Source organism: Cimex lectularius, unplaced genomic scaffold (genome assembly GCF_000648675.2).
Source record: "Cimex lectularius strain Harlan isolate CLEC.00 unplaced genomic scaffold, Clec_2.1 scaffold381, whole genome shotgun sequence".
Classification (NCBI taxonomy): domain Eukaryota; kingdom Metazoa; phylum Arthropoda; class Insecta; order Hemiptera; family Cimicidae; genus Cimex; species Cimex lectularius.
The window spans coordinates 67,146-91,935 of NW_019393025.1; the positions used below are offsets into that span (position 1 = coordinate 67,146).

At 33.4% G+C, this 24,790-nt stretch overlaps 1 protein-coding gene across 1 annotated transcript in view; it reads left to right on the forward strand.

Annotated features, from left to right (window-relative positions):
- LOC106666912 (Down syndrome cell adhesion molecule-like protein Dscam2) overlaps window positions 1-24,790 on the forward strand; it is a 41,986-nt gene that overhangs the window by 12,485 nt on the left and 4,711 nt on the right. Inside the window, exons 3-28 of the mRNA XM_024229840.1 lie at window positions 1,438-1,605; window positions 4,337-4,486; window positions 4,553-4,673; window positions 4,735-4,987; window positions 8,792-8,942; window positions 9,006-9,150; window positions 9,216-9,367; window positions 10,772-10,882; window positions 10,954-11,115; window positions 11,548-11,838; window positions 12,053-12,322; window positions 16,212-16,331; window positions 16,693-16,851; window positions 16,957-17,101; window positions 17,160-17,314; window positions 17,395-17,526; window positions 17,606-17,755; window positions 17,818-17,962; window positions 18,188-18,360; window positions 18,438-18,593; window positions 19,930-20,085; window positions 20,152-20,439; window positions 20,501-20,767; window positions 20,856-20,980; window positions 22,209-22,397; window positions 22,476-22,593. Coding sequence (XP_024085608.1) covers window positions 1,438-1,605; window positions 4,337-4,486; window positions 4,553-4,673; window positions 4,735-4,987; window positions 8,792-8,942; window positions 9,006-9,150; window positions 9,216-9,367; window positions 10,772-10,882; window positions 10,954-11,115; window positions 11,548-11,838; window positions 12,053-12,322; window positions 16,212-16,331; window positions 16,693-16,851; window positions 16,957-17,101; window positions 17,160-17,314; window positions 17,395-17,526; window positions 17,606-17,755; window positions 17,818-17,962; window positions 18,188-18,360; window positions 18,438-18,593; window positions 19,930-20,085; window positions 20,152-20,439; window positions 20,501-20,767; window positions 20,856-20,980; window positions 22,209-22,397; window positions 22,476-22,593 — 4,452 coding nt within the window. The remainder of the gene's footprint in view (window positions 1-1,437; window positions 1,606-4,336; window positions 4,487-4,552; window positions 4,674-4,734; window positions 4,988-8,791; window positions 8,943-9,005; window positions 9,151-9,215; window positions 9,368-10,771; window positions 10,883-10,953; window positions 11,116-11,547; window positions 11,839-12,052; window positions 12,323-16,211; window positions 16,332-16,692; window positions 16,852-16,956; window positions 17,102-17,159; window positions 17,315-17,394; window positions 17,527-17,605; window positions 17,756-17,817; window positions 17,963-18,187; window positions 18,361-18,437; window positions 18,594-19,929; window positions 20,086-20,151; window positions 20,440-20,500; window positions 20,768-20,855; window positions 20,981-22,208; window positions 22,398-22,475; window positions 22,594-24,790) is intronic.

The window sequence follows — 24,790 nt, forward strand, 5'->3', positions numbered from 1 at the left end:
AAGGAAGGTAAAAATTTGAGTAAATTTTTTCCCCATAAATTTGTATTCAGGGGTTTTTGATGGTGAAAAAACGAAAATCGGCTTTGTTTCATGTTAGAAAAATATTTTAACCACTTTGCTAAGTCGAAACCCCAACCCAGATTTAATCCACAAAAGGAACCGCCAAACATAGATAACGCCCATACAGGCGTAATCATTTCACCACAAAAACATAAAGATATACAAACAGATCCTCCATAACAATCTCTACCCTAAACACATAATTAACAGAATAATCAACAATTACAACTCAACACTAACACCATCCACTATTACTAATAATACTACATTAAGTCTATCGAATACAAACAAACCAGCATACATTTCTATGCGATTTATCCAAGGTCTGTCACATAAATTAAACACATTTCTCTTGTCCGATAACTTCAAAATAGCTTTCAAAAATTGTCCGGCAACTTACATCGGTCTTACATCCCAATATCTGGACAAGAGAGTAAAGCAACACATCTATGATTGCAAAAAACCTAAGGAAAATCCTACAGCACTCGCTACCCACCATCTTGAACACCAACACAATTTCGACTTCAACAATCCAAAAATATTACACACAGAACAAAAAACATACAAACGTAACATTTTAGAAATGGTTTACATCAACAGAGAAAATGACAGCATCAATTACAGAACAGATACATGTAAACTCAGTCGCAGTTACGCGAGTATCATTGATCAAATTCTATACAGATAACATACCTATATCATCACATTACATTCCACACATCAAATATTTTTCACATAGTCTACTTTCCCAACAATTTAGCTTTCCTTTTCCTATTTATCCCTTTCTATATAATCCTGAAAGGATAATCTGGCCGAACCATTACCAACACATTTTTTCCCTTCGTCGGCTCTTTTCACCTCAAAGAAGCCGACGCCTTATACAAAAATGTCTTTTCTATACCGACTTCCTTCCCCACCCCTTCAAAATCCAACGTATATAAACATAAAACAGCAAAATCTCACTGGCACTCTCAACACGACACGCAAGAATGGCACAATTACACAGAAGACAAACACTTTGAGTGAGTAGAAATACTTTGATTGAATATAAAAAATATATTTTGCATTGTATAAATTCACTTTTCCACATCCAAAATGTAATTGTTATATGTAAACAATGTTTGTAAATCCCAAGCCCTGAAGATGATCTCAATAAAGATCGAAACGTTGGCACGATAAAGAAAATGTTTTTCTGAAACCTACATCACACCAGACCGCATCTCACGATTTCTAAATAAATAAAGAAAAAAAATTAAACAGCATTACTAGGTTAATAAGGTTCAACCGTTCAGGTTTAAACCAGAAAGCTGAAAGAATGAAGAATATTCCTGTTTGATTACAGCCGACCAAAATTTATTGTGTCTTTCTCAATTACAGTTGTCGTTGAAAATTACGACGCGATGGCTCAAGTTGTCAGCGGACCTCTGGGACTTGGAAACACGGCCATACTCCGCTGCAAGGTACCGCAGCATCTGGACGGCATAGTAGCAGTCACAGCTTGGATCATTGACGATTCTTACAACATCTACCCGACCACAGACGGAGGTAATGGACACATTTATAATTCAATTATTTTCAACGGGTTTTTTACCGGCTCGTTTGATTTAATTATCAGCTGGAACTTTCTACAAATGAAAACGGAAAATACACACTTAACGCCGATGAGCTTAGTAGATAGAAGTCAATACATCTTGGGTTATCTCCTTCTCCCAACCCTAATGTAAAAAACATCTCCTATCCAATTCAGATGGACTAGCTCGGACCGTTGTGGGGCAACGTGTTGGTCTTTTTATTACTATCCTCAACTTGATTACTTATTACTGATTCCCTTAAGTGCTTTAACTCCTTTAACGTTTTATTTTTATTGTGGCTAAAAGAATGCTGAATTTTATTATCAATTATATGTGGACTGCTGCAAATTTTATACCAATTTATATGATCAAGGGGGTAGCGACCGTTTTTCGGACGAACTTTTTAAAAACTCCACTTCTACAATGGTTTTTAACTTTAATATTCATTTTTTTTTTCATGAGATGTAGTTTTTCTTTACGCATTAAAATACAAAACTGATAGTATTTCAACAATTTTTGTAGGTCAATTAGCTGTTTAAATCAAGGTTAAGTTCATGTGAAATATTTTTCATTTGTTTCCCAAAACGAGTATTGAGAGTTACAGACCGGGCGTTTTTGGTGGCCCTGAGAACCAGTGTTACAGGTGAAGCCGATGGTCAAATTCCATGTCAATGAACCTGTGCGATGCAGCTGGAGTCGATGGACTTGGTAGCGAGCAAAGGGACTCGTGCAGCAGGCAGCCAATTGGTTGTTGTGAGTGCGAGAGACAATGCTGCGAGTACTCTTGTTGCTGTAGCTAGTGTTCATGGCTTAATCCATTAGTGAGGGAAGACCTCATCGATGAATCTGAAATAAGCAGCTTGAACCCCTCAAGTGGTTCATTGGCTGCAGGGGTGAAGGTGGAATATTGAATACCCCATCAATGAATCTGAAATAAGCAGCTTGAACCCCTCAAGCGGTACATTGGCTGCAGGGGTGAAGGTGGAATATTGACTACTCCATTGCCCTTACTTAGATTAGTTTATAATATTTGTAAAGGGTGATGGAGTATCCAGTAGTCCATCCTATTTGATTGAATGGTATGTAAATAGGAAAGAATGGAAAATGAATGACACTGTACCTAGATTTAAAAACTGCATGTGTTGGGGGCTGAAGTGACCTAGCTGTCGACAGCTCCTGGAGCTTAACTTCAGTGGCCGGATGTATGAGACGAACTCTGACCCCAGACTGCTAAAACTTGAAGTGGGTGATTGTCAGTAAGAAGTCATAAGCTAAATTTGTATGTGGAGTTGAGCTTACACAAATCAGTCATTTTTTCAAAACCAGAGCTACCAACAGTATGACATTTCAGCCCCACATATGACCGATGGGATATTCAATATTCCTCCATCAGCCCTCTCATTAAACACATACTCACGTGTACATATACACATACAGTATACACTATTTTTATTTGCGAGGAAACAAAAAAAATTTTTTTCTCTTAAGAAATAGAACTGGGGACCCGACATTTCACCCACCGCCTTGAGTGCCATCTTTATGTCAAAGCTCATGCCTACTTCCTCCCTGTAAGTTTTTTTTTTTTGGATTTTAATTTAGAACTCAGTACTTTACTATTTTAAACACATCTTATTTATTTTAGAATCATAGTAGATTTACAGATATAATTTAAAAAATCAAATTATCTCAATATATTTGATATCACTTTTTATATCAGTATTTTATACAAAACATAATTTTGTATTAAAAAATCAAGGATTAGGCCAATTTGAAAGAAAATAAAACACTCAGTTCCTATGTCAAACTGTCAAGGAATATTCCTTCAGGACTTTGAAACTATTATAAATAATTCACAGTTCTAACAAATATGAACATATTTGTCTATCCCTAACCATGCTTGTTTTATTTACTATACTAATTCTCTGCTATAAAACATATAATTTTACCCGATAAAATTTCAAAAAAAACAAAAAACACCACATATGCATGAAGTTTGGTATTTACTGGTCATTTTGGTCTGCCTATTCTCACTAGATCAGTTTGATTTCATTAGCTTTCATCAGCTTCAGTCAGTCTGTTGGTGAAAAGACAAAATATGTCTAACAGACCAACCCAGCGATGATAGGCAGACCAAAATGATCTGTAATGACCAAATATCATGCATTTATAAGACCTACATTCAAATTTTTTTTTTTTTTTTTTTTTTTTTTTTTTTTTTTTTTTTTTTGTCTTTACATAAGAGCTTGGCTATTCATCAAAACCGCATCTTTGTAGACTGTTTTTATTATTTGGCTGCTCCATTAATTATGTGGGATTCCCACATAACAAAAACCGTGTTTTATGTTTTTAAGCTTTTGTCGGTCTATTTTTGTTGAGCACAGAAATAAAATTAGTTTGATTGATTAGTCTAACTCCTATTAAAAGTGGGGACTAAAATTCCATTCATCGCAAGTTTTATGACCAAAAAATTTGTTACTCTTGTACAGAACACATTTGGTCATTCACATGTCTCATTCTCACTCACTTATTAGCTAGCAGCTGCCTTTAGAAATCCGGTAAATCAAGACAATAATTTTAATTGGTTACAGTGCAAATTTGCATTGTGTATATATATAACAGAAACCTTTCATTTTTTTTTTTTTGTACTATTATTTTATTTAACATTTTTCCTTTTAATATGTGTGTATTTTTCATTGACTTTCTAGGTGGAAAATATGTTATGCTTTCTTGGAATGGTGATTTGCACATTCTCAATTTAAGCAGAAGTGATACCAAAAGGAAGTACACATGCAGAACTCTGCATCGGCTCTCTGGTCATTCACAACACAGCAATGCCGTAACGCTTCTTGTAAATGGTATGTGTGCAATTGGTGTTTTTTTTTTGTTTTTTTTTTTTGTCTGTATTAATAAAATTCTTTTAGAAATGTCAAGTTCAACTGGTGTTAACCTGATGGTTCCGGCTGATTCAGTTGTAACTACAAGACAGACAAGCGATATAATTCTGCCATGTGTAGCTAATTCGTATCCCCCTCCGAGTTACCAGTATGTCTTAACAATTTTCTTGTCTTTTCAAAGAACTATTATATACTGTTTTATCTTTTAGATGGTTTAAAAATAACATACCGATTGAAATTAATGAAAGGAAATTACTGGTCGGTGGTTCTCTGCTTCTGAGATCCGTCGCTGTGGAAGATAGTGGTCTTTACGTATGTGTTGCCAACAGTTCAACAAGCAGTGTTAAAGTACAAGTGACACTTGCAATTCCAAAGACGCTCATGGTTCACATAAATCCTCAAAACCTTCAAGTTGACAGTGGATCAAAGGCAGGCTTTGAATGTGTCACAAGTGCAACTCAAGTATGTTTATAGCTGACAGTAGTTTAATAGCATGTCTTATTTGTTTTTGCATTGTTGTTGGTCAACAAGAAAGCTATGCAACCAATTACTAATCAAATTTGATAAAGTTAAAGGCTTTAACTATTTACAGGGTGTCAATTACTAGTGAGGGGACCGCGGTAGCCGAGTGGTTAGCATGAGAGACTCTCACGCCGCGGTCGTGGGTTCGATTCCCACCGTCGCCTCTGGCCCTTTTTTCCCGATAACCCCCAATTTGAACACAGAAGAATTCGTACTATGGCTAATATGCAAGATCATAAGGCCAATAAAAAAAATAAAAAAATTACTAGTGTTTTCTCAAAACTTACTTAATGCAAAACTTTTATTTTATTTAACCAAGAAAAAATTGAAAACTGATTTTGTTAGCATACATTAAAAACAAATTTTATTCTGATTTAAGAAATTGTAAAAGAAATTAATAATAATAACAGGAATAAATATAAATAAACAAGAAAATAATAAATTTGATAACTCTAAATTTTAAAAGTTTTAAAACAGGAGTTTTTTCTTTGTATAAACCAATGCCAGGTCTGCCTCTCCAAGCTCCAAATACTATCCTTGTGAGTAAAACGTACCCGCTTTCTCCATGAACTGATAACGAATGATTCCAAATCATAGCACGAATTCAGGCCTTATGAACTATGTTACATTTAAGTGAGGCCTGAAATTGAACTTTGTGCCTCCAGAAAATATGTGTGACCAAAGCTACTTCACACCATCACAGAAAATGATGCAAGATAAATATCAAGAACGAAGAAAGAGCACACTTCTGGACTTTTTTAGATTGACGAGGAGACAACAGTTTTGGGTCAACAAAATCTTAGGCCTCATCTTGTAAAACCCACAGACATACACAATCCCTTCACACAGTGTTTGAGCATGCTTGACATGTACATCACTCAAACAGCGAGGAACAGACAAAACCTGCTTTAGATGGATAGAATCAATGCTAAAAACCAGGAAAGTGCAGGCCTCCATGTTCCACGAAAAAGTAGAAGCAGTGGTGGCAAGGAGGAATACCCTCGCCTCTGCTGTGGAATGTGGTAATGGACGACCTCATATGCGAACTAAATGAAAGTGGAATTTACACCCAAGGCTATGCAGATGACATTGTCATACTAGTCAGGGGAAAATTCAACTCAACATTAAAAGAACTCACCCAAAGAGCACTAAACCTGGTGAAACAATGGTGCTTAAAACGGGGACTTAAAATAAACCCCTCAAAAACCACCTTAATTGCTTTCACCAAGAAAAGAAATATAGAAATACAAGGATTACACTTCTATAACGAAATGCTGCTATTAAAAAATAAGGTCAAATATCTAGGAATAATCTTTGATAAGAAATTAACCTGGAATCCTCACCTGCAACATACTATAGCAAAAGGTAAAATATCGCTGATGACCACAAGAAGGACCTTAGGCAAATCTTGGGGGCTAAAACCGAAAATGGCCTATTCACTATACACGGCAGTAATAAGACCCAGAATAACCTATGGATCACTAATCTGGTTGAACAAAGCTCAACAAAAAGTAGCTACCTGAACATTAGGCAGCATACAAAAACTAGCAAACCTATGTATCACAGGGGCAATGAGAACAACCCCTACAAACGCATTAGAAACTTTACTAAACCTACCTCCACTGGAAATATTCATACAAGGAGAGGCTAGGAAAAGCTCACTTAGGCTCCAGAAACAATTAAATTGGAAAGGAACTAAACAATTCAGGCATACAACCATAATCAACAAAATCAGACACCCATTATTAGAAATGGGGACTGACTACATATCCCGGAAACAATCTTCACAACTTCCTATAAAGTCTCAACGGACTATAAAGGACAGGAAGAACACAGGAGAGCACAAGCAGATAAAATGATATGGTACACAGATGGCTCCAAAACAAATGAAGGAACCGGATCAGGCGTTTTTTGTACAAGCTCAAAACATGAGCAATCAAACTCATTAGGGAAGTACACTTCGGTCTTTCAAGCGGAAATACATGCCACAATGCTTCTGCCCTGAAAATCTTAAAAGAGGTTACACTGACAAAAAAAATCCTCATAAGATCAGACAGCCAAGCAGCCATTAAAGCATTAGCATGCAAAAGAATCACATCAAAATTAGTCAGTGAATGCATCCAAAATCTCCAAAACCTGGAAAACACAACAACTTGGTGATATCTTGGGTGCCAGGGCACAGGGGAATTTTGGGTAGCGAGAAAGCAGACAGACTGGCCAGAGGAGGATCTGCAAGACCATATATAGGCCCCGAACCTATTCTTGGGATAACAAAAACAAATATAGAATCCTCCATCGCAGAATGGATCCAAGCAAAACAAAAGGAGAAGTGGATAAACTCTAGCGGTGCTAGGCATAGTAAACTTATGATGAAACATCTCTCACCGAGACTGGCAAAAACACTGCTGCAATTGGAGAGGGCCAAACTCAGAGGAGTGGTAGGATTACTAACCAGTCACTGGCATCTGAGAAAACATCTACACAACTTGGGTAGATACAGCGATGATCCCATTTGCAGATTATGTAATGAGGAGGAGGAAACAGCCACTCATATCATCTTCAAATGCGAAGCAACAGCTCAATGGAGGTTTAACCTAACGTACGGAAAAAACTTAGGGAATCAAATTGCAGCAGCAACAGTCAATGACCTGATACTTCTAAGAAGAGGGATTGAGTCTATTGACTGAACTAAGGAACTAGGAAGGTACACTAAGCCAGAAGGCTGCAGTGCCTGGGGAGTACAAACCCCGCTTCCTAGTATCCTTTTCTACCATACCATGCTTGACATGAAAAGAGCGTATTCAACATCTCAAATGCAGTCAACAGCAAGACATTGGTCAAATTAACTATCCAAAGGGGGTCAATTGTGGGTAGAATCCTGTAATTGGTTTCAATTTTGAAAACAAATTCATTTGTCCAGGCCTTTAAGGTTGAGAAATTTTGTCACAATTCAGTTTATTTCATAGTGACAATGGTGATTTAGACTTCATGACTAGGGCTACAATGCCTGAATAAAGAGATCCCCACTTTTAGGGTAAAGACCAGGGATTGACCCCATTCTTGCATGAGAGACTAGAAATGATAGTTCCTAAAAAAAATAGTCTAAAGAAATCATGATTCACAGCACTATTATCAAATAGTGAGTACCCCCATCCACTCTTGTTCCATACGGTCTGGCAAATGGTTAGCACATAGTTTTTTAGAGATAAAATTCCTGTTTATTTAAATTTAAAAAAATTTAATTGTGCGTTTTAAAATTTAAAAAAGAAATTTAATGTATGTTAATTGACATTATTTTCCTGTTTTATTAATAAATTTCTTTTTAAAAAATTAATTAATTTGTATCTTGAAAGGCTGGTATTCAGGTCTGTTCAAATCTTTAGGGCTCTGTTTACTATTAATTAAGATTGAGGGTTGATCCCGTCTTGCTTTGAGCAAGAAACAAGCATAACAAAATTTATTTACAGTTCTTTTGCAATTTCTTAAAAAATTAAACCAATTCTAACCTAACCCAAACTCTGCCTAACCTAACCTGCCCATTACCATAACTAACATAATCTAACCTAACCCATCCCTAATTCTAACCCTAACCCGTCTCTAATAGATGTATTTAATTTTCATTCTATTACAATTTTAAAACAGTTTGTCACCTATTGTATTGTCAGCCCTTTCAGCCATCAAACATTTAAAATATGAATGATCTTACTTCAAAAACACTTGAGTAACTAAACTATTTCTTTTAAGGTTTATTGGTACAAAGATGGAGCAGATAAAGGAGTGTATGGAGCCATTTTGCAAATTCCATCAGTCGGACGAAGTGACCAAGGCGTTTATCAGTGCAGAGTTATACAAAACAATGAACAAAATTATGCTGTTGCAGAACTGAGACTTGGAGGTAAACAACAGCAAAAACGTGTTGCAAGAAAATGTACAAGATTGAATTTTACATTTTTTGCAGCATCCAAGCCTCAATTGATTTATCAATTCTTAGAACATACTTTACAACCAGGCCCACCGGTCTCATTAAAATGTATTGCAACTGGTAATCCAACACCACACATTACTTGGACCCTTGACGGTTATCCTTTGCCTCAAAGTGATAGGTGTGTCCATTTCCAAAATCTCAGTTAAATTTCTATCTACATTATTTTGTTTTATTTATTCACAGGTTTATTATTGGCCAGTATGTTTCCATGACGGGGGATGTCATTAGTCATGTCAATTTAACAAAAGTAGCAGTTGAAGATGGAGGAATGTATTCTTGTAAAGCATCCAATCGAGCAGGAGCTGTTGAACACCATGCACCACTTCGTGTTTATGGTACTGTTTACCCATTTTGTCATCATTTACCTCACTTAAATTATCACTTTCATTTAATTCATCATTTAAAAAATCACTTACCTCATGCAAATTATTTAATTAAAGCCAATGTGATAGTTTTGTTGTGTTCACTTACAACTAGAATTATGATAAGAATACCTTTTTTGAACTTCATGAAATACCTTTCATGAACACTCATAATCATGAAATATTTTAATATTTAATATGTTGCTAATGCTAGTGCCCTTGCCTCATACCATCACGTAAAAGCTGGAGTTTCTCTACCAAAACTACTTGGACTTATGAAACATTTGTCTGAGCACCAAAATTCAACAAATTCAAAAATCCTCAGAAAATTCTAAATGTGCCGTTCTGTAAATACAATGAAACAATTCTCAATGATCTAAATCCTTTATATATGAAAACCTGACCAAATACTGTGATTTCCACAAAACCCTACAAACCCTTAATCCACTCATCTGAAAGCTCTCATCCTCAGAATCTCATTAAACCGTACACAAAGGTTAAAGAAGCCATCGACCAAAGATTTACTGTCCTGTGTCGAGTGACTAAATGCATAATTTAAGCAAATAATGACAATTAATTAAGGTTTTTAGTTGAGATGAAAAAAAAGGTTAATGGCACCAGAGGGATTCGAATCCATAACTTTCGGCTAGATACGCCGCTGCTCTACCACCTGTGCTATCGTGACCTCGATCCACTCGGACATCAACTCCCCATCTCAACCCCACCTTATGAGTTTTCCCTCCTTTTGCCATTTTTCAAATGTCGTGTAATCGGTTTGGATTCTCGACAACAATTGAAATGGCGACAGAGAGCTTTAGTGAAGTGTACTTCATTTTTAATCATTAATTCACTACTTCCGTGGTCCACTTGACCAATTAATACATGACAATTAATTAAGGTTTTTAGTTGAGATGAAAAAAAAGTTAAAGGCACGAGAGGGATTCGAACCCATGACCTTCGGCTAGATTCGCCGCTGCTCTACCACCTGAGCTATCGTGACCTCGATCCACTCGGACATCAACTCCCCATCTCAACCCCACCTTATGAGTTTTCCCTCCTTTTGCCATTTTTCAATCGGCGTATCTAGCCGAAGGTCGTGGGTTCGAATCCCTCTCGTGCCATTAACTTTTTTTCATCTCAACTAAAAACCTTAATTAATTGTCATGTATTAATTGGTCAAGCGGACCACGAAAGTAGTGAATTAAGCAAATAATATTGAGTCCTACCAGTTGATAGCTCCTTCACTCTTTTGTTGTTCATTTCTTTTTCTGTTAACCTCTGTACACTAGTGCTTATTACCCACAGCTTTTAGGTAGTTTTGATATTCAATAAAAAATTAAAAATTAATTGATGTAAATTAATTTTTTTTTTTTTTAGGATCACCTGTAATTCGAAGTATACCCGCACTTTCTGCTATAGCTGGAAAAAGTGTTACGATAAATTGCCCAGTTGGAGGATACCCAATACACACTAAAACATGGGAAAAAGGTAAATTGTTATTCAATTCAAACTTTTAAACTGTTTCAAAACTGCACACCATAAACCTAAATGATTTGCAGATGGCAAACCTCTGACCACTAGTCACAGAGTGAAAGTTTTTAGTAATGGAACCTTAAGTATATCAAATGTACAAACAAAAATCGATCAAGGTTCATACAAATGTGTTGCTGCTAACAGGCAAGGGCACACAGCAAGAGCCACTGTAGAAGTCACTGTCTTAGGTAACTGCATGTCCTTTTATTAAATACTTATTAAAAATATGAAGATTTATTAAGATTTGCGCTATAATTTATCTCACTGATTAGAAGGTGGTATTTAATTTATTTCTATTTAATAAAACATATAACGCATTCAAAAGTAAAATAGTATAATGTAAATGTATATTGAAGAAGAAAATGTAAGCAATACATGCCATTAAATGCCAAAAAATCAATATTTGAAAATGTTCATTTTCCAAAATTATAAAGATAGAAGAGTTTCTTGATTTATATTATGTAATAGCAGTATTGCATACATATAACTGTGAACTAACTTTTTGTTCTTAATTTGTTGATTTTTTTAGTGTTGATTTATTATGGTGATGTGGCTGCAGTTGTAATGCAATTTTTGTTTTTTTAAATTCAAAATTGAAATGAGTTGAGATTGTGTTGCAGAGCCTCCGGTTTTATCTGGGCTGGAACCTACCCGTGTGGGTTTGGTTGGCGAAAGACTAGGCCTTCAGTGTTTAGTTATTCGAGGGCAGGTACCAATAAATCTACACTGGCAACGTTCTGAAACTCCAGTCCTTAAATTAAATCTCCCCTCAATTAGTATATCTTCGCCTGCAGAGTACTCGAGCACCTTGTTATTTGAAAATCTCAATTTACATCATACTGGTAACTACACATGTGTGGCTACTAATTCTGCCGCAACAGTATCTGCAACAGTTCAACTTTTTGTTAACGGTAACTGTTTTTAGCAAGAACACGCCAGTTTTGTAACGTACTGCACTGCATTGCACTGCACTACCTGCACCAAAGCAAACTGTTTTGAAAAAGAAAAATATTTTGTTTATCTAATATACAGTTCAAAACAGTTTGTCAATCTTAAAACAAGAAATTGTAGTGTTTTTTTTTATATATTTTGTTTTGAAAAGGGCTATCTAAAAGAAACTTTCAGAGCCCCCAGAAATCACTCCATTCACTGTTCCCGTACTCGAGGCAGGGAGCAGGTTACAAGCAACTTGCACAGTCCACAAAGGGGACCCTCCATTAAATATTTCTTGGAGCAAAGACGGTATTAACATAACACAAGATGTAACTGTCTACAACTTATACACAAGTATACTTAGTATAGCACAAGTGACTAGAAGAGATTCTGGCAATTACACTTGCACGGCAGTCAACCAAGCTTCGACCGTTGAACACACTGCACAACTTATTGTTACTGGTAACAAATCTTTAATCATTTTTATTAGCTTTATTTAGGCTAAAAATTTAACGTTTCCCAAATCAAATTGTATGTGGTTATATAATGTTTAACTAATATTACTTTTAATTTTTTTACAATTTAACCCATTATTTTAACAATACATTAGAACAATTGAAAAATAAAGTTGCAATTTTACATTCATTTATTTGATTAATGCCAATACTACAGAAGATTATCCTACTTTTCAAACTGTAAAAAGTATGTTTTGTCCAAAGTCCGATTGCCAATTATATTGGAAATATTTCACTTTTCAGGTTCAACTTTTCACAACTTTTACCCATAAAGTATCCCATATATCATAAATTGTTGATCTTACAGTAAATTTTATTACACTAGAGCATTGAAAAACCTTTATAAATGAAAAATCATTATAATTATAATTTAAGTAACTAAGTAAATAACTGAAATATCTATTTGCAAGTACACAAAGTTCTTTTCAAAATTTAAATCATTTAAAATTAATTATAATTATTATAATAATATTTAAATTTTAAAAAAAGATTTTCCTGGTCCTAAAAATACTGCTAATAAACTTCAAAAATGTGTTGATTTCTCAAAGGCCAGTTATCTCCAATGTATAATTAACAATTAATTAAGGTTTTTAGTTGAGATGAAAAAAGCTAATGGCACGAGCGGGATTCGAAGCCACGATCTTCGGCTTGATACGCCGCTGCTCTACCACTTGAGCTATTGTGACGTCGATCCACTTGGACACCAACTTCCCATCTCAACCCCACCTTTTTTGAATTTTCCCTCCTTTTTGCCATTTTTCAAAAGTCGTGTAATCGGTTTGGATTCTCGACGACAATTGAAATGGCTTTAGTGAAGTGTACTTCTTTTTTAAATCATTAATTCACTAATTTCGTGGTCCGCTTGACCAATTGATACATAACAATGGGATACATTGAGATGGGGAGTTGATGTCCGAGTGGATCGAGGTCACGATAGCTCAAGCCGTAGAGCAGCGGCGTATCTAGCCGAAGGTCGTGGGTTCGAATCCCTCTCGTGCCATTAGCTTTTTTCATCTCAAATAAAAACCTTAATTAATTGTTATGTATCAATTGGTCATGCAGACCACGAAATTAGTGAATTGTACAATTAACATTTAATTGCTAAAAAAAATATTTTTCAGTTACCAGTCATTAAGATTTTGAAATTTATTAAAAATAATGAATCTAATAAAAAATAAACAAAAATAGACTCTTCCATATAAAATTGAACATAAGGGGAAAAAAGGAAGTTTAAAAAGAATTAAATCACACGTTCACACCTCAATTTTCTTGAAAAATGCAAGCCTGAAATCGGTTCCTGACAGATTTTACTGCACTTAAGAGTTTACCCTGCTTCTCGTCTTTCATTCCTGAATCCTTTCTGCGATGTCACTAGTTTATTGGGTAAAAGTTGTGAAAAAGAAATATTTCAAATACAATTAAGAATCAGACTTTGGTCTAATGTGGACTATTTTTTAGGGCGTCACTGGCCGCAATGTTTAGTTGTTGTCAAGGTGCTCATCACCGTGTATTTGAATCCGACATACTTACAAATGGGCTTTTTTTTTTTTCAAAAACACTAGCGCCCCCCGAGGGTTGACAAAACCTCTGCTGTTGCAAACTCTCGTAAAAATAAAAAATATAAAAAAGGAAAAAAGGGACTTTTAAGTCCAATTTGAGATGTAGGATAACCTGAAGAATTGGTGTCTGTTCATGGGGCACCCTGTGTATGTAAATATGTAAATAAGGACTTTTGAAATCTTTGTGTAGTATAACTTCGTAGTATAATAATATTAAAAAAAAACTTCTGTGTGATTGAGCTTCGTTTTATACCATAACATAAAGTTAACAAATTGGCTTAACCTATATTTTTAATGAAACTGTACAGGAATTTAATTCAAAAATAATGTCTTTAGGTCCCATGCTATTAAAATAGTAATTCTGTTAAAATAACAAATTAAGAATTGTTCAAAGTAAAAATATACAACAACAACTAAATGTGATGGCATGGTGCAGCAGACACCAGTTTTCTGAAAACTAATTGTTCCTCATTTTCTTTTATTGCTGTTATATCTGTAACTAACTTAAACCTGTGACTAAGTAAAGTTTTTTGACAAAAAGAATTTTTTTTTTCATTTATGATTTATGATAGTTTTGACAAAATTTCAAAGTGAATTTCTGTAAGAGCTTCTAGCTATTGACAATTTATATTAGTATATTTCAAAATTCTGAACTTAAAAACAGATTAAACTATTTTAACAACAAAATCAAAAAAGTTTCACATTGTAAAAAATAATATTTATTGAAAATTATCAACACAATTTCTCACAAATAGATCAAATATTTTATAAACCATCATTGACTTATATCTGAGTGAAATTAGCAAAAACATTGAATGAACTATTGTTGTCTATTATCCAGACCAACGAGATCATGTAAAATTTGTAAATCTTATTGTCAAACATTTTTCTAATATGGCTCTTTGAATTTAAGAAACATTAAAATTTACTGAGTGGTTAGGGCATCCAACTCGTGTTTACATTAGCAGTTCTGGTTGAATCCCAACATAGCCTATGTATTTTAATTGAGAATAATATGAACAAAAGTATTAGTTTGATCATTCGTCTGCAACACCCAATTGTACTTGGATATTAAGACCTCCTGTAAGACAAAAATTACTTTACTTTTATTAAAATTTAGTTAGAGTTAGGTTAGGTCAGGGTTGAGTTAGTGTTAGGGTTAAAATAATGTGTTAGGTTTTTTTTTTATCATTAAATGTACTGCTTAAAAGCTAATATACCATATAATACACTACAAAATTACTTCTTAATCATTTTGAATTTTGCCAAGTTAGTTTTAATTAATGATTGGGAAAATAAGAGAAATCAATATAAAACGTACAACAATTAAATCTGCACAAAACAAAACACACATTTTAAAATTATTATTTGGAGGATTTTTTTTCAGTAAATTATAAATTTACATTTTTTATTTTTTAATACTTTTTTAACAAAGAAAAGCTCTACAACCTTGATTTCCTGCTATTTTCTAAGGTAAAATCGCATGAGTGTTGCACTGATTATGCACCATTCAAAGCACTGCACTGCACTAATAATAAATTCATATTTTTATTTGTAACTAAAAAATGTATTTTTTTCCTCATACATTTTTGAGGATATTGACTTGTCATTTGATTATATAAAATGAATAAGTGATATTTCCGTACAAATTAGATATTTTACTACTGCATAAAGAAGCATTACTGTTATTATAAGAGATGCACCAATAACTAAACAATAATGAAATGTATATTTAAAATTAAAAACTATAAAATATAAGTACTGAAAATAACTAACACATATATTTAAAAGTTATTTGATCAATTCTGTCCTCGAAATATTTAAGCACACTATCTGATTCCCTGAAATAAAATAATTACGTAATAAATAAAATTATATTAAAATAATAAAAATATGTCTCTAGCTTTTGACTGGCTATTTCTAGAATATTTTAGTAAAATTTTTTCTTGTCACCATAAAAATACTTTAATAAATCACTAAACTATTTAAAAACAATGTTTATTGTTACACATGTAACTCCCACATAAATGGTTTTCAGTAAACAAACAAAAAATATCATAATAGAAGCATAAATCTTTGTTGAAATTATTATTGTGCATTAAAATTAAGTATTTCAAAAAACATTTAATTCACCATAAAAGCTAATGCAGTAAAAAAGTACATGAACATCATATTTATATTGTGTATACTTTCCTCTGATCAATCAGTTAATAAAATATTTAATTTTCACAAAATTGAGTCAAAAATAAAATTATTTATATCAAAATCACTTTTCAGTGCCACCAGAATGGATTGTTGAACCTCATGATGTAAATGTTGTTGTCGGTCAACCAATATCATTACATTGCAGTGCAGATGGCTACCCAAAGCCTGCACTTACCTGGAGAAAGTCAGTTGGTAATTATATATATATACATATATTTCTTATTATCACAAAATATTATCTTTACAAAATTTCAAACATCAACAGCAGGAGTATTTGTTACTGTAATTATGTTTATTGGGGACCGCAGTAGCCGAGTGGTTAGCATGAGAGACTCTCACGCCTCGGTCGTGAGTTTGATTCCCACCGTCGCCTCTGGCCCTTTTTTCATGATAACCCCCCCAATTTGTACACACATATAAGAATTGTCACCATGGCTAATATGCATAGATCATAACGCAAAAAAAAAAAAACAAAAAAAAATTATGTTTATTATTGTGGCATATTATACACTTACTTATGAATGAAATTTAAAAATTGCACTCATGCCGGCAGGTAAAGATTCAACACAGTTTGGTGAAAAGCTGTCAGGAACAGAAAACGGCACATATACTGTGAGTAGTGCCTCTGATGAAGATGAAGGATATTATTTATGTGAAGCACATAACGGGATTGGAGCAGGCTTAAGCGCTGTTATATTTTTACATGTCAATGGTAACCAATATTTTATTCATAGTTGTAAATAAGTCCAATTTAATGCATTCTAAAAAGCAATCACTGTCTATTTACCCTCATAGTTATTATTTATACATTTTTCAGCTCTTCCTAATTTTGTGTCTGGTGGGCGTAAAGTATTAGCAACGAGAGGTGTCTCAGCAGTCTTAAAATGTGAGGCAAGAGGTGATTTACCTCTAGTTGTAAAATGGCAGCGCAACCACATTACGATAACATCCAGTTCTGACAAGTAGGTTTTCTGATAATATTACATATTTCCATTATTAAGGAGTGTAATCTTTTGGCAGATATGAACTGAAAGAAACTTTTCTGGAAGAGGCAAAAACCATAAAATCACAGTTGACCGTCAAAAACACGATGCAAACCGATTCAGGAAAGTATGTGTGTACGGCGTCCAATTCATTCGGAAGCGATGAAATGGTAGTACATTTGTCGATTCAAGGTAAATTAATACATTATAAAAAATTTCATATATTTATTGACTAAATTTACAAAACAAATTAAATTTATATTATATTACAGATGTTCCGGAACCTCCAAAGGATGTGAAAATTATTGAAACATCCAGCAGAAGTTTAAAAATTAGTTGGATGCAACCCCAAGATAACAATAGTCCTCTTCTTCACTATTCCATCTCTTTTACAAAAGATCCAGGTATGTGCAAGGTTTACAATGAAATATTATGCATTTATATCAAGAAATTAGAAAATATACAATATTCCCTGATCTATAGATAATTGGTTGAATTCTGAAGATACAAAAGAACTTTGGACTTGGTATGAAATACAACATTTACATCCTTCAACAAAATATCACATTCGTGTATTTGCTGTAAATCATGTTGGTCCATCGCCGCCAAGTGAAATTGTTTCTGCTAAAACTGGTAGTTATTGTTATTATTGCAATGTGTTCTGTATGTCAAATTTAAATGGCAAAAAATTTAAGGGCCTGAAATTCCATCTGGAGCACCCATTGAAATAATAGCTACTCCAATTTCAAATAGCAAAATTGAATTGAACTGGAAACCTCCTGTTCCTGAACATAGAAATGCACCAATCACGGGTTATACAATAGGATTCAAGCGAGCCATGTATGTAAAAACACTGAAATTTAACCTTTTTTTCACAACTGAGCCCATACTTGATTTGTAGTTGCATTTTTTTTTTTTTTTTTTTTTTTTTTTAACAATTATATGCATATATGGCTAAATATCCAATTACAATTTGTGATGATTGGCAATCAAATGATGTAACAAAATTATTTATTTCAAACAAGACTTTGCTCTGTTAAAGCTATGTTGTTTATTATTATTTAGAGATGAATCATACAACTACACCAATTTGGACTTCACATCAGATATTGAACGCCTTTCTCATACATTAACTGGACTTAAAAGTTTCACAAAATATGAAATAACTATTCAGGCAATTAATATAATGGGAAGTGGGCTAACAAGTCAGGCTGTTTTCTGTACAACTCTGGAAGCTGGTAAACCTTTGCGATCTTTTCTTTCTTTTTAATTAAATATTTAAATTTTTTTCAATTGTTTTATTTGATTTCAATAGCACCTGACGACTCACCGAAAGATGTAAACTGCAAAGCAGTGAGCTCACAGCGTTTGGATATTCGTTGGACAAAACCTCCTAAATCGAAGCAAAATGGAAAAATACTTGGTTACAAAATAACTTACCTGAAAATACCACCAGTTAATGACATATTAAGTAAGTTTCTAAATGTTATTTTTTAATAAGTTAAATGAAACTAAATAATTCTGCCAGACATTTAAAATTGTTTTCACGTTCAATTAATGTAATAATCATAATAACAAAACATAGGTGATATCATTTCTAATCAGCTCCCAGCCAGTCCCGAATGTCACCCTCATTGGTTCCTGCCCTATAACAAAAACTTCACGCTCACATATTTTATCCATTTCATGGAAAAACATTGAATCATGCATATGTAACTTAACTCAACCTAACTTAATCTAACCTAACCAGACTTATGAGATTTTACCTTATTAAATAGCAAGAAACCACAGTGTTGTAGATCTTGTAGATTGTAAGTTTATAAATAACTGCAAAAAAAAATTTTTTTTCATAGATTTAATTTTGTAATTTTTATGCTGATCTCTCTTACTTTTTTTGTAATTTGTTCTTCTTCTCTTACTTTATATTTAACACATTGACTGCAGAAGACTATGGTCATTTCAATTGTTTTTTACTGGAAGTGATTTTTTTATTTATCCTGTGTATGTGTGGTTATTTTAATTAATTATTTACCCATTGTGTATGATTGCATAAATTAAATGAAAAATTATTATCAAAAGTAAAAACAACTTTTATTGAACTACACACCCAAATGGGACAAACGTTCTTCAGATTGCATGCTTCATTATTTATAACTGCAGGGAATACAACTGTTGCCTCATTATATCACTTGGATAAACACAATAAGAATAAGAAATTCATTCACATTGTTTTTAAGCACCAGAGGTCTATTTTACATGGTAATTTGGGTTCCGCTGTGGTCAACCAAAATGGCCAAGCATATGCCGCATTCAACATGTTAAACTGTTAAATAATTAATAAATATTAGAAAAATCAAACCCTAACCTAACCACACTCATGTGGTTTAACCTCAGAAAATAGCATCACAAGGTTGTACAGCTTTTCTTTATTGAAAAAGTGTTTTTAAGAATTTAGAGGCTATAATTTGCTGAGTTTATTGTTGATTTTTTTATATCATTATCATAATTAATTAAAATTAACTCAGCTAAATTAAAAATGGTTAAGATTAATTCTGAGGTGCATTATTATATACGGTTCATTAGCATTTAAGCAAACAATTAGTAAATATCAGAAAACCTAACCCTACAACCTAACTTCACCCAGCTCAACCTAACCTAGCCCATCCCCCCCATTTCCAGCTCTGTTTTTATACATGAGTAAATTCACCTTAAGTGAAGAAATAATCGTTGTTTTAGCTAATACGAATATTCGAAGTAGACACAAAAGTTAGAATTGGAAAATGTACACAATTTTAAATTATTTTTAGCTGAAGCATTTGAAGAATCAAAAAAGACAGATAGGGAATCTTTTATTTTAACATCACTTGAAAAATTTACATCATATTCTATCAAAGTGAGTGCATTCACGATAGCCGGAATGGGCCCACAAAGTAGTCCCATATTTTGTACAACAATGGAATCAGGTATTGCCTTATATTCAATTTACATTTTTATTTGACAAGATATTTAATATATTATTAAATATGTAGCTCCAGATCCACCGCAGGAGATGAAAGTAGTACAAAGTGGTTTGCAGAATGTTATTATAAGTTGGTTACATCCATCGAAGGCCTATGGGCGTCTTATCAATGTTAAATTACACCAAAGAGAGCTCTCTTTAGGAAATTCTGTACAAATTCGAAGCCTCTCGCCAGATATAAATTACTTAACGTTGGGAATAAAATTTGGTATTAGCTATGAATGGTGGATGTCTGCTGTCAATTCAGCAGGTGAAAGCGTTCCAACGACTACGATTTCATTCACCCCAGCAGATAAAGGTCTACAGATAATTTACAACCCTACAGTAGCCAAAATATTTATTTAAAATTTATGTTTCAGTAAGTGCTAAAATTTACTCTATTGGATCAGAGAAATACGTCGGTTTGGGAAGCAAAGTAGACATGACTTGCAATTCGGTCGGTATTCCACTCCCGATTACCGCATGGAAACGGAACAACAAGGACATATCTGCCTCAGGTTACAAGATTTGGTCAAATAAGACACTTACCATCAATCATGTTACAAACAAACATGGAGGAAACTATACTTGCATAGTGAAAAATTCCCATGGAAGTGATCACATTTCATACTTGCTCAACATAATAGGTTAGCAATGTAGAAAGAACTATGCATTACATAACATAATTTCCATTAGACAGTTAAATTTAATATTTGATGTTACATTTATTTTCAGGCCCTCCCAGTGCTCCAAAATTACACCTTGTTATGGCCACTGTCCATAATATTACCTTAGGTTGGGGAAGGCCTCAGCAAGCTCTAGCACTTTTGGGTTATAAATTAATATACAGGATTTTCAACGTAATTATTTTTTGTTTCTAGTGAAACTGTCTAAATATATGTGTGTAAAAATGTGTGGTATTTAGTGACCATTAGTCAATGATTATTCGGAGATGGTGAGATGCGGTCTGGTGTGATGTAGGTTTTAGAAAAACGCTAATATCATTAATCAAATTCAATATAGATAACATACATATATCATCACATCACACAACACATATAATGCAACATATAAAACAATCAACACATTCCATACATCAAACATTTCTACATAATTTAAATTCTTCAACAATTTGGCTTTCCTTTCCCTAATTATCCCTGTCTATATAAGCCTGAAGGATAATCAGGCCGAACCATTACCCACGTTTTTCCCATTGTCGGCTTCTTTCACCTCAAAGAAGCCGACTCCTCATATAAAAATGTCTTTCTATTCCCCACTTCCCTCCCCACCCCTTCAAAATCCAATGTATATGAGCATAAAACATCAATGTGTGGTGATTAGTGACCGTTAATCGATAATTATTCAGAAATCGTGAGATGCGGTCTAGTGTGATGTAGGTTTCAGAAAAACATTTTCTTTATCGTGCTAATGTTTCGATCTTTATTGAGATCATCTTCAGGGCTCATATCAATCAGTGTGGGCACTCTCAACATGACACGCAAGGATAGCACAATTACACAGAAGACAAACACTTTGAACCCTGAAGATGATCTCAATAAAGATCGAAACGTTGGCATGATAAAGAAAATGTTTTTCTGAAACCTACATCACACCAGACCGCATCTCACGATTTCTGAATAATTATAAAACATCAATATCTCACTGGCACTCTCAACACGACAGACAAGAATGACACATCTACACGGAAAACAAACATTTGAGTGAGTACAAATACTTTGATTGAATTTAAAATTTTCTAGCATTGTATAATTTTTTTTTAATCTAAAATTTTCTAGCATTGTATGAATTCATTTTTTTAATCTAAAATTTTCTAGCATTATAATAAATTCAATTTTTTTAAAGCGAAAATTTCTAGCATTGTATATATTCATTTTTTCACATCCTACATGTATTTGTAAAATTTAAACAATGTTTATAAATCCCAGGCCCTGAAGATGATCTTTATAAAGATCGAAACGTTGGCACAATAAAGAAAATGTTTTTCTAAAACCTACGTCACACCAGACCGCATCTCACGACCTCTGAATTATCATTGTCTAAATATAATCAAATGCATTTTTGTCTTAGAAATCGTTGAATTGGAATGAAATCAATTTCACCAATAGTGCTGATGAATTCACAATAAGCAATCTGCAATGTGGTACTACAATAGAAGCTAGAATAAGTGCAGAAAACCGAGTAGGAATGGGGCCTCTCAGTGATATATTACAGCTGTCAACATTGGCGCCTGCACCTGAGCCACCTCTTCCTGACCAAGTACATTACAATACTACATGACTAGCATTATTCGTACAGTAAATTAATTTGTGTTATGCAACTTATACTTCTTCTCAGGCATTAACAACAACGTCAAATACAATCATAGTCCATTTGGAACTGTGGAGGTTCTTTGAATGCCCCGTAACGCATTTTGTGATAGAAAGAAAAACAAGAAATAGCAAATGGCACCTAGGTATGTGGTTTTTGGTATCAGTTCACACTAAACATATATTGATGATGTCTTTTATTAATTTATAATAAGCTCAATTCTGCACATGTCTGTACATACTCATCTGAACAGAATGACCTACATCAGATTTAGGCAGTGCAGGGTCAGACCTTGAACTTACCCGTCCTACACCGAAGTTAGACTCCTGCGGCTGTCAACGGCTAGGTCATTTCAGCTCCCAATGCATGCAGTTATTAAATTCACACTCATTCACTCAAATAGGGTAGTGGAATACTAGATATTCACTCCATCACCCTTTACAATTATTTATGTACTAATCAAATTAAGGGTCGATGAGGTTCTATATTCCACAATCAGTTCTCTCACATATTCATGCTAGTAAATACATTCACTCTAAACATATAGAAAACAAGATCAGAACTACATACAATAAAACAACCCTGTTTTCTTTAACCTAACTCATGCACAGTTCTCATATCGGGTGGCATTCCTACACACTCTCTTTAATGGAGCCAAGGGCACTCTACAAAAGGACACATGGAACTTTTATCTGCTTAAAAAAGAATTAATTGTATTGCCTTCTTTATTATTCTAAAATTATCTTGCGTATAAATATAAGCACTTTCCTTGGTCACTCTTTGCTTCTTGACTTAGTGTGAGAATTGCCTTACCGAAGTGGCTGTACCATACAGACTAGACCTCACATTCACAAAGACATGTGCCAATGTCTCACATTCCTCTTGACAAAGTTTTGGTCTCATCTTTACCTATTATTCATTAGACAGTAGTTAAGTAGGCTGTGGCTAGAGACCTATAATTTTCTTCGAATTTTTGCCTTTTTGAGAGAATTATAAATCTGTTAGCTTGTCTCAAACCTGGTGTTCGTCTAGTGTTTTTCTTTTGTAAGTAATTTTCGGTGGTTTCGGTCCCATAAGAACATCTGCCCCTTCTTTGGCTAATTGGCCAGCATGTTCATTTCTTTCCATACCTTTATTTCTCGAAAACCATCTCAACGTAGCCTTGTTGTGTTCTCTTAGGGACATCAGGCATTTAGTGCATTCTCGCATTAGTTAGGAGTTAAAATCATAAACATTTATGCCTTTATTCTACTTTAGCATAAGTATGTAANTAGACTAAACTAGGAATTATTCAATCTACTGTTACATTAAAATTTTAAAAATGTGTAACAAAATATATAAAAATAGTATATATACTACTGCTTTTGGCAATTGGTCTTCAAATATATTATATTTAAAAAAGCGGTTTGAATAAGTACTTTAAGGCATTTATTAATTGAAGGCAGGGTTAATTTTATAATTATTGAATGTCATCACACTCGAGAAAATAAATTACTCCCTATCAAAGTAGAACGATTTTGTATTTTTTTTTACATTTTAGTTTTAATACAGTACTAATTGAAACAGTTCTGATTTTTTTTTATAGATAATAATTGAAGATTATTTTGTAAAAATAATTGAGAATTTTATTGTTTAACTGAAGCTGTTGATTTCTTCAGTATTTCAATGCTTTGAATGTCAATGATTTTTATTTAAGAACATTTGTAATTTCATCGCTTATTAACCTGTGATATTGTCTTTATATTCATTATAATCAAACGCAATCTTGATATATGTATAATATCTCTCTTTGTAAACAGCGAAATAACTTTTCACTATTGATTTTCACTGCTGTTATATATTGTATGAACCTTAAAATATCATAATTTAGAGAAATATTCTGTAATCTAATGAATGTTATTTGTAGTGCGTATTTCTTAAACAAAGCTAAGTATCAAAAGCAACTTAGATATGAAAATTATGTATCTTTATTGCATATTATGTATTATGATTATAATGTTAATAAATTAAATTCCTACCATTATTTTTTTTTTTTTTAACTTTTTTCATTTCACGATTTTAATAGATGTATTTTGCAGCTAATTCATTCTGCACTGCTAGGAACTATTTGTGCCAAGTTCATTAAAACTGAAATGATGTCCGACAAAGTATCAGAAGCTATATTAAATATCAATCCTGTCCGATCACATCCCATGATAAATGTGAAATATTTATTGTTCTTTTACAAACTTTGTATAAATTTATATGTTTGACTTGTTCATTTCAAAGAGCATTATTGAGCGCTCAAAGAAAGAATTAAGCAAACAAACTGTCTTCTGTTAATTCCCTTTGGTATTCAAACA